The following is a 17,391-nucleotide window of genomic DNA, read 5'->3' as shown; positions in this document are numbered from 1 at the left end:
CATATTCTGCACACCCTACCATTCCAGTGTTTTTTTGCTAAATTGTAATTATTTCGCCACTACGGCCTATTTATTGCCTTACCTCATTTGCACACACTGTATATAGACTTTTTCTATTGTATGTTGACTGTATGTTTGTTTATTCCGTGTGTAACTGTGTTGTTGTTTGTGTCGCACTGCTTTGATTTATCTTGGCCAGGTCGCAGTTGTAAATGAGAACTTGTTCTCAACTGGCCTACCTGGTTAAATAATGGTGAAATTTAAAAAATGTAAAATACATTACAGCATATCAATGAATATTTGGTGTTTTGTATCACTTGCACTTCTAGAGGCCTCAAAGGCTTCCAAACCGGCAGCGACTACAGGGCAAAACAGGCCAAAGGGAAATGGCGAAATGCTCAAACATTAAAGACTTGCTACCACTTATCTATCCCCTATATATTTTGAATTGATGTGGCACTGTAACCACATAGGAGTTAGATTGGTACAGCATTCTCACGAACAGGTGAAAAAAATGCATTCCTATGGGATATCTGACCTGATGGTTGTACGTCAGTGCCACTTACTGATGTACAACCAGCAGGTCAAATTATGGACTGAGAATGTTTTTACAGAAAGAAAAAAAACATTTGTAAACATAGAAAATTATCTCAGGTATTGAAAGGGTTATTTAAGTAAAGCAACACACCTAGCATTGGAACACATCATTAATTTATTCACATAATTCAATTTAGACATCCAGTAATCGAGTTACAGCTTACTGCTTTCATAAGAAACCTCATGTTAGAATATCCTGACTTCTAGGATGAGCACTGAAAACCTTACAGGACACTAATTAGACTGAAGGGAACTGCTGAAGAGATGCTTGAGCACATTAATTTAATTATCACAAATCTGAGTTTCCTTTTCTTCAACATTAACTTAAATCAATCAAATTGTGTTTTGGGGACAGGACGGAGGGGAGTGATAGACTGTTTGGCAGTTGAGTGACTGAATGGTTTAGGCGGCTTCCTCTTCTCCCTCCTCTTCAAACTCGCCCTCCTCAGCGGTGGCATCTTGGTACTGCTGGTACTCAGACACCAGGTCATTCATGTTGCTCTCAGCCTCAGTGAACTCCATCTCATCCATACCCTCTCCGGTGTACCAGTGAAGGAAGGCCTTACGACGGAACATGGCAGTGAACTGCTCAGAGATACGCTTGAACAGCTCCTGGATGGCTGTGCTGTTGCCGATGAAGGTGGCAGACATCTTGAGGCCACGGGGTGGGATGTCGCAGACAGCTGTCTTCACGTTGTTGGGGATCCATTCCACAAAGTAGCTGCTGTTCTTGTTCTGCACGTTCAGCATCTGCTCGTCCACCTCCTTCATGGACATGCGGCCACGGAAGATGGCGGCCACGGTGAGGTAACGGCCGTGACGAGGGTCACAGGCCGCCATCATGTTCTTGGAGTCGAACATCTGCTGGGTGAGCTCAGGCACGGACAGGGCGCGGTACTGCTGGCTCCCCCTGCTGGTGAGGGGGGCGAAGCCGGGCATGAAGAAGTGCAGGCGGGGGAAGGGCACCATGTTGACAGCCAGTTTGCGGAGGTCGGCGTTGAGCTGGCCAGGGAAACGAAGGCAGGTAGTCACTCCACTCATGGTGGCTGACACCAGGTGGTTGAGGTCTCCATAGGTGGGTGTGGTGAGCTTAAGAGTGCGGAAGCAGATGTCGTAGAGGGCTTCGTTGTCGATGCAGAAGGTCTCATCTGTGTTCTCCACCAGCTGATGCACAGAAAGAGTGGCGTTGTAGGGCTCCACCACTGTGTCGGACACTTTGGGAGAGGGCACCACGCTGAAGGTGTTCATGATGCGGTCAGGGTACTCCTCGCGGATCTTGCTGATGAGCAGGGTGCCCATGCCAGAGCCAGTACCCCCACCCAGGGAGTGGGTGAGCTGGAAGCCCTGGAGGCAGTCACAGCTCTCTGCCTCCTTCCTCACTACATCCATGACAGAGTCTACCAGCTCTGCTCCCTCTGTGTAGTGGCCCTTGGCCCAGTTGTTTCCAGCTCCACTCTGGCCTGCAGACAGAAGTGTCATAACCCATTATTTCCTGGACAATATTTTAGAAGTAGCCTACCACCAAATCTCATATCTGCACTCAACACACCAACCACTCACCAAAGACAAAGTTGTCTGGCCTGAAAATCTGTCCAAAGGGGCCAGACCTGACAGAGTCCATGGTGCCTGGCTCCAGATCCACCAGAATGGCACGGGGGACATACTTCCCACCTGAAAAATGAAATGAATCAAAATGAAATCAAATGTTATTTGTCACATACACATGGTTAGCAGATGTTAATGCGAGTGTAGCGAAATGCTTGTGCTTCTAGTTCCGACCATGCAGTAATATCTAACAAGCAATCTAACAATTTCACAACAACTACACAAGTGTAAAGGAATGAATAAGAACATGTACATAAAATAAGAATAGGGAAATGTTGGGCATACTGAAACTATTATTGCTGTACATGTTTTATGTATGTATTATTTGTTTAAGTGTAGTCAGTTAATTTTTCCTAATTAAAACAGCAGTTTATTTAATTGTGCCTGTTTAAATAATTGGAAACATTGTGGTTTATGTATGCAATGCTATATAATGTGCATACTGTACCTGAGGCCTCATTGTAGTACACATTGATCCTGTCTAGCTGCAGGTCGCTGTCTCCATGGTAGGTGCCAGTTGGGTCGATGCCATGCTCATCACTGATCACCTCCCAGAACTGAGACAGTGAGAGAAAGAGAGAGAATGAGAGAGAGCGAGCGTACAGGGGGATGAGATGCAAGTCAATAGCAATACACAGAAGCATCCATTTAAAACGCAAGTTAGAATATAAATAAATAGATAATGTAATGTGTATTTTCTGTTGCATGGACATTTACCTTTTCAAGAGCAACACAAATAGCATGACTTGCATTAAATATTCCCTTTACATAATTATGTTATCGTCTAAATGCTTCAAATTAAGCATTAAAATGCGATTTAGACCGAAATATTAATCAGGTTGAATATGTAATGTCATAAGAGGGAGGAATGAGTTATTCTAGTAGGCTACCATTTCTTTCCCTTCAACGCCCATATTACAAGGACCCCAAACAACCATTGAGAATGATTCAGCGAAAAAAGAAAAAAAATCTATTTAAAAAAAAATCGGGACATGTCATATCATATGCAACATCGATTAAAATGTAGTTTATCTTGTGCATGGAATGATCATGCATTTTTCGTCCATGGTAGCCTATAGGCCTATTATAGCCTATCGAGGATGCAGTTTTATGGGTGGATTACAAGCGGCCATTCTTAATTTAGCTACGCACTACGCAGAGAGAACGAGAGGTTTATCTAGGTCGCATGCAATCCCCAAATGAAGCAATCTATTTTATTGATATACAATCAAGAGAAGAGTAATACCTTGGCTCCAATCTGGTTTCCGCACTGTCCGGCTTGCAGATGCACTATTTCGCGCATTTTGGATGGAAGGAAGGGCGTTAGCTGTGAGATTTCGACGGTTGAACGAGAAGGTACTGAGCTTGGAGGACTCTCTTTGTCTTCTTACCCAGCTGACTGTCTCATGGACCCGCCTCTTCTGCTACTACTGGGCGGAATCGGTGGCGCAACCTGACGTCATCCCCATGGTAACGAAAGACGGGAGGAAAAAGGGGGATACATCATCCTAGGCTCGTGGAGAGAGCGGATAGGATGCTGTGATTTGGATTTCGCCATTTTATTTATTTTATTTTATTTAACCTTTATTTAACTGGGCAAGTCAGTTAAGAACAAATTATTGTTTACAATGACGATCTACCAAAAGGCAAAAGGCCTCCTGCGAGGACCGGGCCTGGGATAAAAAATAAATAATAACAGTCATAATAATAAATAATAATAATAAATACAATATAAATACAGGGCAAAACACACATCACAACAAGAGAGACAACACTTACATAAAGTGAGACCTAAGACAACAACATAGCAAGGCATCAACTCATGACAAAACAGCATGATAGCAACACAACATAACAACAACATGGTAGAAACATTATTGGACACAGTCAACAGCACAAAAGTCAAGAAGGTAGAGACAACAATACATCACACAAAGCAGCCACAACTGTCAGTAAGAGTGTCCATGATTGAGTCTTTGAATGAAGGGATTGTTCCAGAGATGAATGAGTGTTCCAGAGATGCGTAGTTACACGACTATAGTCCCTGAGTGGTGTAGTGATAGCTGCATGCATCCTACATGCATCCTGCATGCATCCTACAATAAAATCTCCTGTGAGTAGCCTGACATTATCATTGTCATCAAGCCACTAATGAATGTTCAAAGATTTTCCCCAATAATATAAAGTGGTCACAATCACATGTAGTGATACACAAGCTACAAACCACACACTGATGACTGATGTTGAGAGTTTCAATTTCCTTGGTGTCCACGTCACCAACGAACTATCATGGTCCAAACATACCAAGACAGTCGTGAAGAGGGCACGACAAAACCTTTTCCCCCTCAGGAGACTGGAAAGATGTGGCATGGGTCCCCAGATCCTCAAAAGGTTCTACAGCTGCACCATCAAGAGCATCCTGACCGGTTGCATCACCGCCTGGTATGTCAACTGCTCGGCATCTGACCGTAAGGCGCTACAGAGGGTAGTGCGAATGGCCCAGTACATCACTGGGGCCAAACTTCCAGGACCTACTGTATATAATAGGCGGTGTCAGAGGAAAGCCCATAAAATTGTCAGAGACTCCAGTCACCCAAGTTATAGACTGTTTTCTCTGTTACCGCACAGCAAGCGGTCCCGAAGTGCCAAGTCTAGGACTAAAAGGCTCCGCAACAGCTTCTACCCCCAAGCCATAAGACTGCTGAACAATTAATAAAATCGCCACCGGACAATTTACATTGACCTCCCCCTCCCTTTTTTTACACTGCTGCTACTCACTGTTTATTATCTATGCATAGTCACTTGTGTTACTTTTTACTATTACTTTTTATTTTAGTCTACTTGGTAAATATTTTCTTAACTCTTCTTGAACTGCACTGTTGGTTATTAAGGGCTTGTAAGTAAGCATTTCACGGTAAGGTCTACACTTGTTGTATTCGGCGCATGTGACAAATCAAGTTTGATTTGATTTGATATTGACACCAAGCAACAATAACAAATATTTAAAATACCACACTGGAGGTGGAGGCAGATGGTTGATTTATTTTTAACCAATATCCTGAAACCTTGAGTTTTCAAGGGAAACACAGGCTAGCCCATCCAAACCCCTTTCTCCCCCTGTGAACCCCTCTTCATCCCCTTGGTAAATGCAATGAAACTGCACAGGCTTTTGGGGAAGAAACTTGGTTTGCCATTGAGGTTGTGGAAGGGGAAGATTAGAACTACGGAATACCTTTTGAAGCTTTGCTCTATATGAGCATTCATTGGTGTCAAAAGCACTGGCATATAATTATTGCTTTAGATTACACAGTTATCCCTATTGTGAGTTTTATTTGCAAATTATTAATATAGTGCAAGGTACAAACAGGTATAACAGTTGTATACAATGTGTAATGATGTGTATGGCATTTACGTTAGGCCTACATTGTACCTGCCTTTGTTATAACCATGTAAATACATATGTTTTAGGAACACAATGTAATGTGAGGCCAATTTTATTTATGATGATTTTACCAATAATTTTGGTTGATCATATTTTCTTCCTGCTTCATGAGATATATCTTGACAGTCATCTTTCACTTTTCAGTCTTTTAAAGGCTTTTAAAGTTATTGATTGTGTATCTCTATCCACAACCTTTAACAATGTTGCTATTCAAAACATGTAACAGGTTCTAGGCTAAACCAGTTTGCAGCTATTCCACATGTGACCAATAGGGCTCGACTTCCTGTTTCACGTTGCTGTCTGTCACGCAGTACTGTGTGTCTCTGGAGTCACACACAAACACAACTCAACAGACAAGAAAACAGCCTGCACTTTTAAGGTCTGGCATTACAACAAGAACAATAGAAGAATAGGCACTTTGACTATCTGTTTTGAAAATCAAAAGGGAGGTGATTTCTGAAAGACAAAGTAAATAATCTCCACGTTTATATGCTTGACATGGGAATGTAGTATTGTTTAAGCCAGGGGATATCTTCTTCACAGACTCCCGGTACCTGATCAGGTGAAGACATACATGTCATCCAGTGTCTGTCTCCCAGAGGAGGATCTCTCCTGTCCTGTGTGCTGTGACATCTTCAGGGACCCTGTCCTCCTACCATGTAGCCACAGCTTTTGTAAGACCTGCCTACAATGCTACTGGAACACCTCAGCCCTCAGACAGTGCCCTGTCTGCAGGAGAAGAGCTTCCAAGTGCACCCCTTCCTCCAACCTGGCACTGAAGAACCTCTGTGAAGCTTTGCAACAGGGCAGGATTCAGAGCTCAGCGGAGGGGAACAGTGTACTTTGTAGTCTACATGGAGAGAGACTCAGATTCTTCTGTCTGGTGGACAAGCAGCCTGTCTATGTAGTGTGCCAAGCCTCGAAAATACACAAGAACCATGACTGCGTACCCACAGAGAAGGCAGCACAGGATTGCAAGGTGAGAGACTGAATAATAATTGAAATGACTCTAGTATGTATATGCATGAAATAATTTGGCAATGTCTTTTTTCATAGTTAACGTTGCCATTTTCTCATGTAAGGAGCCTGTGGCCCCTGGCAGTAGAATGCTGTTAATCAGGTCTATCCTGACAGGATATGCGAATGTACAGTATTAGCAGAGAAATATAGCAGAGAAATTCCAAAGTGTGTAAAGTATTATATCTGCATTCCTATGGGATAATATCTGATCTGCTGGTTGTATATCAGTTGTCATGTTCTGACCCTAGTTCTTGTGTTATTTCTTTGTTTTAGTTGGTCAGGACGTGAGTTGGGTGGGTTATCTATGTTTTGTGTTTCTATGTTGGTTTTCTCGTTCGGCCTGATATGGTTCTCAATCAGAGGCAGGTGTTAGTCATTGTCTCTGATTGGGAACCATATTTAGGTAGCCTGTTTTCTGTTGTGTTTTGTGGGTGGTTATTTCCTGTTTAGTGTTTTACCTTTCAGGACTGTTTGTTTGTCGGTTTATTGTTTTGTTTCAGTTTTATTATTAAAACATTATGGACACTTACCACGCTACATCTTGGTCCTCTTCTTCTCCTCCAGACGACGAACGTTACTTCAGTGAGTGGTGTTGATGGACATACAGTGTGTTTGCAGAGTAAAACATCTTTAAACATAGTAAATTATCTCAGGTATTGAAAGGGTTATTTTAGTCAGGCGACACACCTGGCATTGAACCTATTGTTAATTTATTTCACATAATTAAATCTAGACATTTAATCGAGTTACAGCTTGCTGCGTTCATAAAAAAACCTCATGTTAGAATACCCTCTGACTTCTAGGATGAGCTCAAAGTAGCACTGAAAACCTTACAGGATACTCTGGACTCCCTCATTAGACTGAAGGGAACCTCTGAAGAGATGCTCGAGCCCATTAAGGTAATCTCCACAGATGTCATCTCAGTTTCCTTTTCATTAAAATGAACTCAACTCCATCAAGTTGTGCTCTAACTGCCCCTCAGAATCAGGCCCTGAAGACAGAGAGGCAGATAAAGGATCTGTTTGTGGAACTCCACCAGTTCCTGTATGATGAAGAGGCAGCGAGGCTAGCTGCTCTGGAGGAAGAGGAGAAGATAGGGCTGATGAACAGTACGGTGACAAAGGCTGCAGCAGGGATGCTATACCTCAAAGAGACTATAACAGTCATAACACAGGAGATAACAGATGCTGAAGACATGACATTGCTCCGGGTTTGTACTGGCACAATTTACACACAAATTAAATAAAGCCAGAATAATCATTTTTGAGGAGAGGATGGGATCATTTTTTTAATTCAGCCACAATATTACACTTTCTTTGTTTTTCAGAATTTTAAAGCCACTATAGAGAGGTATATTGAAATCCCCCACCTCTCTCTAACATTCTATTTTTTCCTCCCTCTCTGCTTTGGAATACTGAACAGGACAATTGTATTATTTTGTCATTTCAGAGCCCAGTGCACAGGGCAGGGTCCAGAGAGGATTTCAGGGGTGCTGATTGATGTGGCACCTCTGTAACCTCAAGTACAGAGCCTGGAAGAAAATGCTTCTGCATGTTGAAAACAGTAAGTCAATTTCAATGGTTAACAGAGATGAGGAGATAAGGAGGTTAACTCCCACAGCATTTTAACCTGGTGGAAAGAAGCTAAAACAGTGGTGAATGACCCAAACCCTTTTCCTGTCTCTAACCCAGTCTCTGGCCCATTTCCTCCTCTTCAGCTCCTGTGACCTTGGACCTAAACACAGCCCACCCCTGCCTCTTCCTGTCACATGACCTCACGTCCCTTCAGTACACCAGCCAGCCCCACCATCTCCCTGACAACCCTGAGCGCTTCCACATGAGTGCAGAGGTCCTGTGTTTTACCTGTCTGACTCTTTTGGTGGTGATGGTGTCTGCTGGCTCCTCCCACACCTGGGCTTGACCGGGCTTAGCTCAGGAAGCCACTGCTGGGTAGTGGATACAGGATGTAACAACGACTGGATTCTGGGCGTGGCCTGTACGTCTGTCACCAGGAATGTGGAGGTCCAGGCCCGGCCGAGAACGTGTTTTGGACCATGTGTCTGCGAGACAGGGAGTACAGAGCAATGACCTCACCACCAACAGCCATGACAGTCACAGAGAAACTCAAGAGGGTCAGAGTGCAGCTGGACTGGGACAAGGGCCAAGTGTCTTTCTTTGACCCTGCTGATGACGATACACCCCTTTACTCTTTCTCACACAAGTTCACAGAGAAAGTGTTTCTGTATTTTTATACGCAAAGCAAACGCCCACTGAGAATCCTACCTGAGAGGACGTGTGTTACAGGGCAACAGAGTGGGGCAGGACATCCTTGTACAGTTCCTGACTAATTTCTGTCAACTCACAAATAGTTTCACTTTTATTTACAGGGTAGTTTGTCAACTATGTAATTGATACTCCATACATACAAGTTTACAGAAATGTTTCCTTTTTCATCTACTGCAGGTGACCTTCCTTAATAGTATCTGTTCTGGTTAAGAATTTCAATAAAGGGAACATGTTTACAATCTGTAAAATTACATAAATCATAAAAATGTGTTCAGACCTTGACACAAATTGTAGATCAGAGCCAACCAAAATCAATGCACTATTGAAAGTGCCAGAATTTTTTCGTAAATAGTTACCTTCGCCGCGAACAATCTTTTCCCATCCTAGATAAAACAAATACATTTTCTTTCCATAGTCGAGTTAAATGAACTTATTCACTATTAACATGTTAACTGCTATAACATTATAAAATGATTAGCTCTAGCCACGCATTGTACACTACGTGTTCATAATCTTTTGCATCCTGGAGTAGGTTCTTGATGGGGTGGTGATTGTAGATGGTTCCGACTGATACTTCTCTTCAGTGATGATAGGGAAGGATGGACCTGTCCATTTTAAACAGCAGGGGGTCAAAATCAGAACGGTCTATGGTAAGATCATTTAATATTCCATTTGAAAATGTTAAAGCTGGGTGTCTCTGTATGAAGGCGCTCAGGGCTGTGGAATAGTCAATTTTTCAGGGGGTTGTGTATGAGTCCATGTTAAATACAGGGGTGTCAGAAGGGTCTCTGTAGGAAGGAGATGGGCGGTGAGCCCACACTGCTGGGGCTGTGGAGGTGTGACTCATACGAGCCAGGGGTCATACCCATCACCCCCTTTGTCTCCGGCATCTCCCCTCGCAGGAAGTCATCCTCATCTGCATCCGAGCACTGAGACAGAGAGAAAACAGCCAATCAAACCACAAAAACAACCAATAGGGAGACACAGCATCCAATCATGTGTGTGCCTGAGAGAATACAAGACTGTCTGTGTTTTACCTGTCTGACTCTCTTGGTGGTGATGGTGTCTGCTGGCTCCTCCCACACCTGGTAGAGGGGCTCGATGAGTTTACTTGACCTGGAGAGAAGAAAAACATGATCAGAAATGGAAAATTAACTCTCTTCTTAGAGTTCAGGTTGTACTATTGCCATTTCCAACCAATTTCTCCTGTTTTGTGCCTACTGATATGTGGTCTCTGAGAAGGGTTCATGGGTTACCTCTTGAGCACGTAGGGGTCGAAGGGGAAGAAACTGTCCAGGGGGTTGGTGTTGGTGGACACACAGTCGCCCCCCACGGAGCTGCGGACCACGGGGAGAACATGGCGGTTGTTCCTCTCGATGATGGTGTAGCAGAACACCAACTGGTACTTTCTGTGGATGGATGGATACACGTCTGGGTCAAACAACCACTTCACATTTTTAGAAGCAGACAAAAACTAACACAGTGCTGTAGCAGAGTGTAATTGATGTGTGACTGGCTAAAAGGGTGGTTGGTTGGTGTACCACTGTACCTGGTGATGGCAGCAAACATGTTGGTGACGGCAGGCAGGCAGACCTTCAGAGGGTTGAGCTGACACATCACTATCCTCTCTAGGTTCAGACCCTGCAGGTACGCCAGCCCTGGGAGGAAAACAGACATACACTTATATAATACTGGAAACTGGTAGAGAGCCCCCCACCCCCCCCCCCCCCCACACACACACACACACAGACACACAGATTGCCAGCACAGTGAGATAGAGATATATATATACACACAAACCAACTGATTTAAAAAAAATTGTATCTGTGTAAGTGTGTGTTTTACACGCATGTGTAATCCCCTACCTTTCTTCATGTCGCCCTCCAGGATGCTCCTGTGTCTGAATATGAGTGTGTAGAAGACAGCCTGGCAGGCGTTGTAGAAGGGCCCGTGTAGCGTGATGTCACAGTAGGCCCGGGAGCCGGAGTCCTGGCTGTCTATGTATAGGTGGAGCCAGGGGACCAGCAGGTCCAGACACGCACGCACCGTACTGCAGGACGGAGAACAGTCAGAGAATCTTAGTTAGGGAGTTAGGAGGGACCAAAGAGTATGCTGCGTAGAACCAACCACACCCCAACATGCTCTAAGGAGCCCTTTCTGAAGAGCAAAAGTACACTTTTGAATATTTAAAGAGGACAGAGGGTGTGACTCACGCGACGGGCAGGAAGTTGGCACGGGCCAGGAAGCTACCCATGTAGCCAGCGGCAGATTGGCGCAGTACTGCCGGGTGAGACAGGCTCTGCAGTAACCTCCACAGGTGTTCCAGAAACGCCTCTGCCAGAGCCTGAGTGGTCAAACACACAGCCAATCAATCAAGTTACCCACTCAACCGTTCTATAAAATGCCACTACTATAAAGCCGCACGGATGCACACTGTTGCGAGTACTGACCAGTCTGAAGCTGCAGAGGTAGAAGAGGGCGTATTGGACGTGACAGGAGGCGTGTGTAGGTAGGATAAGTTTATCAAACACACACACCAGGTCCTTGTATAGATCCTTAGTCCGCTCCACATCCAGACAACCTGCCAGAGAGAGAGTAGAGGGGGAGAGAGATGGAGGGGTGGAAGATGAGAGAGAAAGGGAGCAGAGTAAGCACTTTCTTATCATATGTCTAGTGAGTGTGTGTGAAGACCCTGTGCTCACCGTTGACGTGGCACATGTCCTTGATGAAGGCCAGCAGCACAACCATGAGAGTGTCCAGTCTCTCAGCAACAGGGTGGACCATCACATTGGTCCCTGCTGGACTGGACTTCACTGAACAAACATCCTCATCCTGTGTGATAGAGAGAGATGAGGGAAACGTCACACCACATTAGTCGCAAAATGGAGAACTATCACATCAGTGACTGTTGTATGTAAAACATAGCAGATCTAGTCAGTCACCATGTCAAAGAGGCCCTCCTCTTCCTGCTCTCCTTTCATCTCCTGCTGCACAGCGTTCTCCTCCACCTCCTCTATCTCTCCCCGAGGAGCACTCACCTGGAACACAACACAGTGTTAGCACACAAAAAACACATTTCTCAGTGAAGAACTGGAAAGCCAAAACACACACACACACAGGAGCAACTGTGGCTTAACAAACACACTTACGTCCAGTTTGAGCATCCTACTGATGATGAGTTCCAGGACGTCTCGTCGTAGAGAGGGGATGTACACCGCCACCCGCAGAAGGTTATGGACATAACACTCCTGGGGAGAGAGAAAGACAACCATACTGTACAACAATCTGACAATTAAAAAAACAAATATGAGGCTACCCACCGTAGCCACTGCTTACCAGGGTTCTGGAAGATTTCTGCACAAAGGGAAAGTTTTCAATCAGAATGGGCACCAGGAAATGGCTGGTGCTGAAATGAGAAGGACGAAAAAAACATTTTGTTACCAGTTTGCATTGGGGGTCAACAATTCCCAAGGTCAGACCTGGGTCTGAAAATGACCCAGCAACATGTTGTAGGATTGTCTTATGGCTACTTACGATGGGACATATCTGCCAATCAGCTGCAGGGCCTGATGACACTGGTCAAAACTTCTTGGAAGGTCTTCAAATCAAGAAAGAAGAGAAAGGGTTAAAACTGTGCATAAATGAAAAAACGACTTGCCGTTTTGAACTAACATCCAACGTTGAACAAGTTGGATTTGTGAACTGGGTGTCATTATACCCTTTATATTGTAATGGAACCTTTATATTGTAATGGAACTTTGTTTCTGTAACGTTTGAAGTAAAAACAAATTGTAACATTGAAGTAAAACAGATTTATGAAGAGGTCTGTCAGCCTGACAAATCAGGAACCATAAGGGGTGGGACTCCTGCAGTGAAGGTCACCAGTGCTAGAGTCTCCATGCATTATCTTCTCTACACCTCACCTCCCTTATCATCCTCACTCTTCAAGGACTTTAGAAGTGTGCCTAGTTTCCCTAAAAGGACGAGTGGAGCAGCCTTTTACCAACCGCATTCTCAGGTCACTATGAATTTACTGCAGTGTGTATTTCAATGAAACATTTCAGGGACCGTCCGTTGAACAATCTTGGTTTTCCATTGCAAACCATAATGAAACAGTAACACCTACTTTCATCGTCATCATCCGAGTCAGAGATGTCCACTCCTCCCTCACAGATCTTCACTCTCTCTGGAAAGGAAGGCAAAAACAATACGTCTTCAAAGTAGCCATATTGAGTTATCAGAATGTCCACGCAAACAGACAGGAACTCACTGGGTATGAAGTTGGAGACCACCATCTTGAGGCAGGCCCGGAGGTAGACCGTCTGAGCAGATACCAGGTTACTGAGGAAGGCCAGATACTCCTCCACTACGGCAGGGCTTCGACCCAGCCACGGCAGCCTCTGGTACACAGAGACACAAGGGGTAGATACAGCATTAGAAAACTGTTCCTGGCCTGGGCAGTACTGTCCATCTCTTGATTCAAGTGTTCCATCCTCACCAGAGCCACATAGATCAGCTGCTCATGGTCTTTGCTGAGTTGTGTCACACAATTCCGGAACTCCTGCAGCCAGTTGATGATTTGGGCATCCTGTCAAAAAAGGAAGACATTCTATTATCATTAAGACCTCTGGAAAAGTCCTTGTTACACTGTACATGTAGCATAACTGCTAGTCGTGCTCATTTACCTTGATATCTGGATCTGCCAGCTGATGTTTCAACAACTCATAGTCACTGGTGTCTCCCTTGAAAAACAACCAACCAGCAGCAAATACTGTCATATGTATACCAGGTTATAACTACATTCCAGATGAATCACATAAGTGTCTAAGGCATCCATGTTTGGCTTCACTGGATTGGAAATCTCACCTGTTTGAATTTCGCTAACGTGGCAACAACATTGCCTCCAAACCGCACCGTCTTCAAGGAGGGAGTGTTCATGAAATCTCTCCCCTTAATCTCCATGCTTTACACACAAGCGCGGGGGGGGGGGGGGGGGGGGGGAATGATGGCAACAATAGCGCGCGAGTCAATTGATTGAGATACAGAGTGGTAAGCAAGTATTGTGAACCATAAAGCATGACAACACAATACCGTTAGAACAGCTTGCTATAAATGTGCTAGCTACCATTCGTTTGATGGTAATGCGTTTACAGAAACGTATTTGAACGGCTTCAGTCTTACCAATCAAATTAAATAGTGTTCAGATAGCTACAATTCTATTTGTAACGCAAAATACTGTTTCGATCGTGATACAATGAAACGTGCCTTCTCCATGCCGCTAACTTCACAACAGGAAGAGAAAATGGTGACCGATTTTATTTACGGAAATGAATGGTAGATTCTTCTTCCTGTACTAGCGCCATGCTCTTCTATGGTGCATTACTGCTACCTACCGTGGCGGAGAATAGGCATATTTGATAGAACAGTTCCATCAGAACATGTCGCTGCCTATCTGGATTGAGCGTTATCAATCCGACTCTAATACTGCACTCTAAATTCATGGGGAGGGATTATAACATTGGGCACTGCATTTGGGCTCCCGAGTGGCGCAGCTGTCTAAGGCGTCACTACAGTCCCTGGTTCGAATCCAGGCTGAATCACATTCGGCCGTGATTGAGAGTCCCATAGGGCTGCGCCCAATTGGCCTGGGGTAGGCCGTCATTGTAAATAAGAATTTGTTCTTAACTGACTTGCCTAGTTAAATAAATGTTACATAAAATTGCAGGGAATGTTTTTTCAAGCAGTAATGCAATAATTGACAGCGCTTACCTCAATTCAAGACGTGGTGAAATCATGAACATTCATGATGTACTTGTCCTGCTCTGAGTGTGTGTTTCTTCCAACAGTTCATCCAGCAGGCTCCCCACATGGCGCATGGGTTCAACCCGGGCATGTAGCCTGGTCTCATAGACCAGACATAACATAGTAAACGTAAATTCGGGAACTATCAAAGTATAATTATGTGTTTTATTTGGTATGGTTACATAAGACAGATGGTTATTATTATGGTTATAAAATTAGGGTGTTGGTCGGGGTGGATGGGTAGGCATATAACATGAAAGTCTACCAACCCAAAGGTTGTGAGCTCAAATCTCATTAGGGATAACTTGAGCATTTTAGCTAATGAGCAAATTTTCAACTACTTACTACTTTTTAGCTATGCAACTGCTTAGCATGTTAACTAATCCTTCCCCTAACCCTAACCTTAACTCTTTTAGCGAACCCTTCCCTAACCATAAGGTTAGCCACCTAGCTAGAATTTGTAACATATACTGCGTTTTGCAAATTCGTAACATATAGTGTGTTTTGCAAATTCATAACAAATAAACATATAACATAACATGGACATCCACAAATGAATACATACCATATTAAACATATCATACTAAATGGGGTGTTTCAGATTTACATACAGAATATTACGAAATGCCCTGAGACCAAGTTGAGGCATGAGACCAAACCAGATGCTGGCTGAGCTGAAGCAGCAGTAACAGTGATTGCTGCACAATTGGCCCAGCTTCGTCCAGGTTTGGACGGTGTAATCCGTCATTGTAAATAAGAATTTGTTCTTAACTGACTTGCATAGTTAAATAAAACAAAATAGATCTACAATGCAACGCATTGGCTTTAGGCACATTTATTCCCACTGATTTACTAGATATCTACTCAACACTATCAGTCGCTATATCTCAACACTACTCATCCACTCAAAGCCCTACACATCCACTCAGACATACCTGTACACGCAGTATTGCATTTCGGTCATTGAAAATGTTGTGCCCATTAGGCACAAACTGGTTGAATAATTTCAACAACAAAAAATGCAATGTGATGACTTTGAATCAACAGTGATTCAACCAGTTTGTGTCCAGTGCAGTGGCGATTTTAGCATGTAAATGTTGGTGGGGCAAACTAAACATATATTTTCTTAGATCCATCCCAGCAAAGCCACTACACAACACAACAATAAACAATACATGAATTGCACTATAACGGTTACAAATGGTGCCCACAAACTGTTAGGGCCTACATAAAGCTGTCCCAAAAGCAGTCCCAACACCTTACCACTGCTACACCTGGCTGTCAGCGGAGCCTTGTCTGGCAGCAAAACAGTTAATTCAGCCTAATTTATTGCCTTTTAAAAACAACATAGCTGATATGGCTGACTTGCTTAAACAAATGTGGTTTCTACTGACAATTTAGATGTACAAACTATGGCATAAGTGGATGACGAGCGAATAAGAGGCAATCCGTAATTTGATTAAGACATTAATGAACGAGGTAGGATGGACGCAGACAATATAACTATTTGCTCAGCACTTTTGAAATGTACAGCAACAGAATTCAGAACATGGACCTTTCTTACAGTATTCTTCCTGTACACCAAGTCAGAACTGTAGGATAAATAAAGGGGGCATATAAGCAGACAACTAAAACTCTTACAATATTCAATTACAACATTTTGCTAAAACAGGCTATAGGCTACATGTACACCAAGTCAGAACAGTAGGCTAAATCATGAGGGGAAAAGGGACCAAATTATTAGGATGAGGCACATGGGCTATTAACAGCTTACTACACAACATACACTTAGTATTACTTTCTTAGCTACAGTATACAAATCTCCCTAGCATATTACATAATTTATGCAGCAGCATACAAGACGTTTTTGGACTCACCTTGTTGTGCTGTGCTCACGGCGGTCCTTCTTGGGCAAACTTTGTCATCAAAGTCCAGCATTCTTTGGATTTATGGTTCTTTCAAGACAACTGGGAACTCTGAAAAAACAAGGTTGAATCACGTTGACATCAGTGATCTTCAGGTCAGCGCTCTAGAAAGAGGCCCCAGTTCCCGACTTGCAATTCCGAGTTGGATGATCGTTCAAAACTTATTTTCCCAGTCGGAGCTCCTTTTTTCCGAGTTCACAGTTGTCTTGAACTCACTGAAATTTGAGATTTTCCAGTTCCAAGTTTCCAGTTGTTTTGAGCGCAGCAGAAGTCATGCTGGATTGAGAGCATGGCCAATGTTGAGTGTTTATCCTTTTAAGCTGGGAAAACTTGGACCACACACCCACTCCACTGAATAGCAGGCTAGTGATTTATTTGCAATGCTTGCAGTTCGCCACTGATTCCTTCCAAACCACTCATTGTTGAATTTGTGATTTCCAATTTTTTGTGTAATGTACATGTCCAATGGCCGATGAGCACAGATACGGTTTATCTACAATTTCATATGATAAGGATTGAAAAGGATTTGCCAGTAGATTGTCGACTTGATTCATGATGATGACTCCTAGCTTGCTAGCTAAGATTTTAAAAGTCTGATGTTGACATGATCAGTCTGTCACGCCCTGGCCATAGAGAGGCTTTTATTCTCTATTTTGGTTTGGCCAGGGTGTGACTAGGGTGGGCATTCTAGTTTCTTTATTTCTATGTTTTCTAT

General features: G+C 43.6%; 2 protein-coding genes and 1 pseudogene across 3 annotated transcripts; 1 reads left to right on the top strand and 2 right to left on the bottom strand.

Annotated features, from left to right (window-relative positions):
* Positions 1 to 694: 694 nt before the first annotated feature.
* On the bottom strand, positions 695 to 3,607 carry LOC129827873 (tubulin beta-4B chain-like). The gene is made up of 4 exons (XM_055889126.1): positions 3,449 to 3,607; positions 2,651 to 2,759; positions 2,158 to 2,268; positions 695 to 2,057 (listed from the first exon to the last, which is right to left on the bottom strand). Exons 1-4 carry the CDS (start codon positions 3,503 to 3,505, stop codon positions 1,000 to 1,002), a joined length of 1,335 nt encoding a protein of 444 aa, XP_055745101.1. The 5' UTR covers positions 3,506 to 3,607; the 3' UTR covers positions 695 to 999.
* A 2,318-nt stretch (positions 3,608 to 5,925) lies between these two features.
* On the top strand, positions 5,926 to 9,197 carry LOC129827878 (zinc-binding protein A33-like; annotated as a pseudogene).
* On the bottom strand, positions 9,023 to 14,815 carry LOC129827862 (RNA polymerase I-specific transcription initiation factor RRN3-like). Of its 2 annotated transcripts, none has more exons than XM_055889105.1 (18): positions 14,719 to 14,815; positions 13,816 to 13,912; positions 13,635 to 13,691; positions 13,448 to 13,537; positions 13,220 to 13,349; positions 13,076 to 13,135; positions 12,484 to 12,547; positions 12,286 to 12,355; positions 12,099 to 12,197; positions 11,892 to 11,987; positions 11,652 to 11,781; positions 11,400 to 11,530; positions 11,163 to 11,293; positions 10,815 to 10,999; positions 10,499 to 10,607; positions 10,206 to 10,358; positions 9,987 to 10,065; positions 9,023 to 9,878 (listed from the first exon to the last, which is right to left on the bottom strand). In XM_055889105.1, exons 1-18 carry the CDS (start codon positions 14,748 to 14,750, stop codon positions 9,726 to 9,728), a joined length of 1,866 nt encoding a protein of 621 aa, XP_055745080.1. In that variant the 5' UTR covers positions 14,751 to 14,815; the 3' UTR covers positions 9,023 to 9,725. The 2 variants fall into 2 exon arrangements, with proteins under 2 accessions (XP_055745080.1, XP_055745088.1); XM_055889113.1 differs by lacking the exon at positions 14,719 to 14,815 and adding an exon at positions 14,075 to 14,281.
* Between the last annotated feature and the right edge of the window lie 2,576 nt (positions 14,816 to 17,391).

Source organism: Salvelinus fontinalis, chromosome 2 (genome assembly GCF_029448725.1).
Source record: "Salvelinus fontinalis isolate EN_2023a chromosome 2, ASM2944872v1, whole genome shotgun sequence".
NCBI lineage: Eukaryota > Metazoa > Chordata > Actinopteri > Salmoniformes > Salmonidae > Salvelinus > Salvelinus fontinalis.
This window is presented reverse-complemented; position numbering and strand designations above follow the sequence as displayed.

Bases quoted from the DNA above. Each gene is read 5' to 3' on its own strand.
- LOC129827873 (XM_055889126.1), bottom strand. From the start codon at position 3,505: ATGCGCGAAATAGTGCATCTGCAAGCCGGACAGTGCGGAAACCAGATT. The intron at 2,760-3,448 runs GTATTACTCTTC...TCACTGTCTCAG, and splicing joins GAAACCAGATTGGAGCCAAG to TTCTGGGAGGTGATCAGTGA. The intron at 2,269-2,650 runs GTACAGTATGCA...TTCATTTTTCAG, and splicing joins GTACTACAATGAGGCCTCAG to GTGGGAAGTATGTCCCCCGT.
- LOC129827862 (XM_055889105.1), bottom strand. From the start codon at position 14,750: ATGTTCATGATTTCACCACGTCTTGAATTGAG. The intron at 13,913-14,718 runs GTAAGCGCTGTC...TTGTGTGTAAAG, and splicing joins TCACCACGTCTTGAATTGAG to CATGGAGATTAAGGGGAGAG. The intron at 13,350-13,447 runs GTGAGGATGGAA...TCTGTGTACCAG, and splicing joins AGCTGATCTATGTGGCTCTG to AGGCTGCCGTGGCTGGGTCG.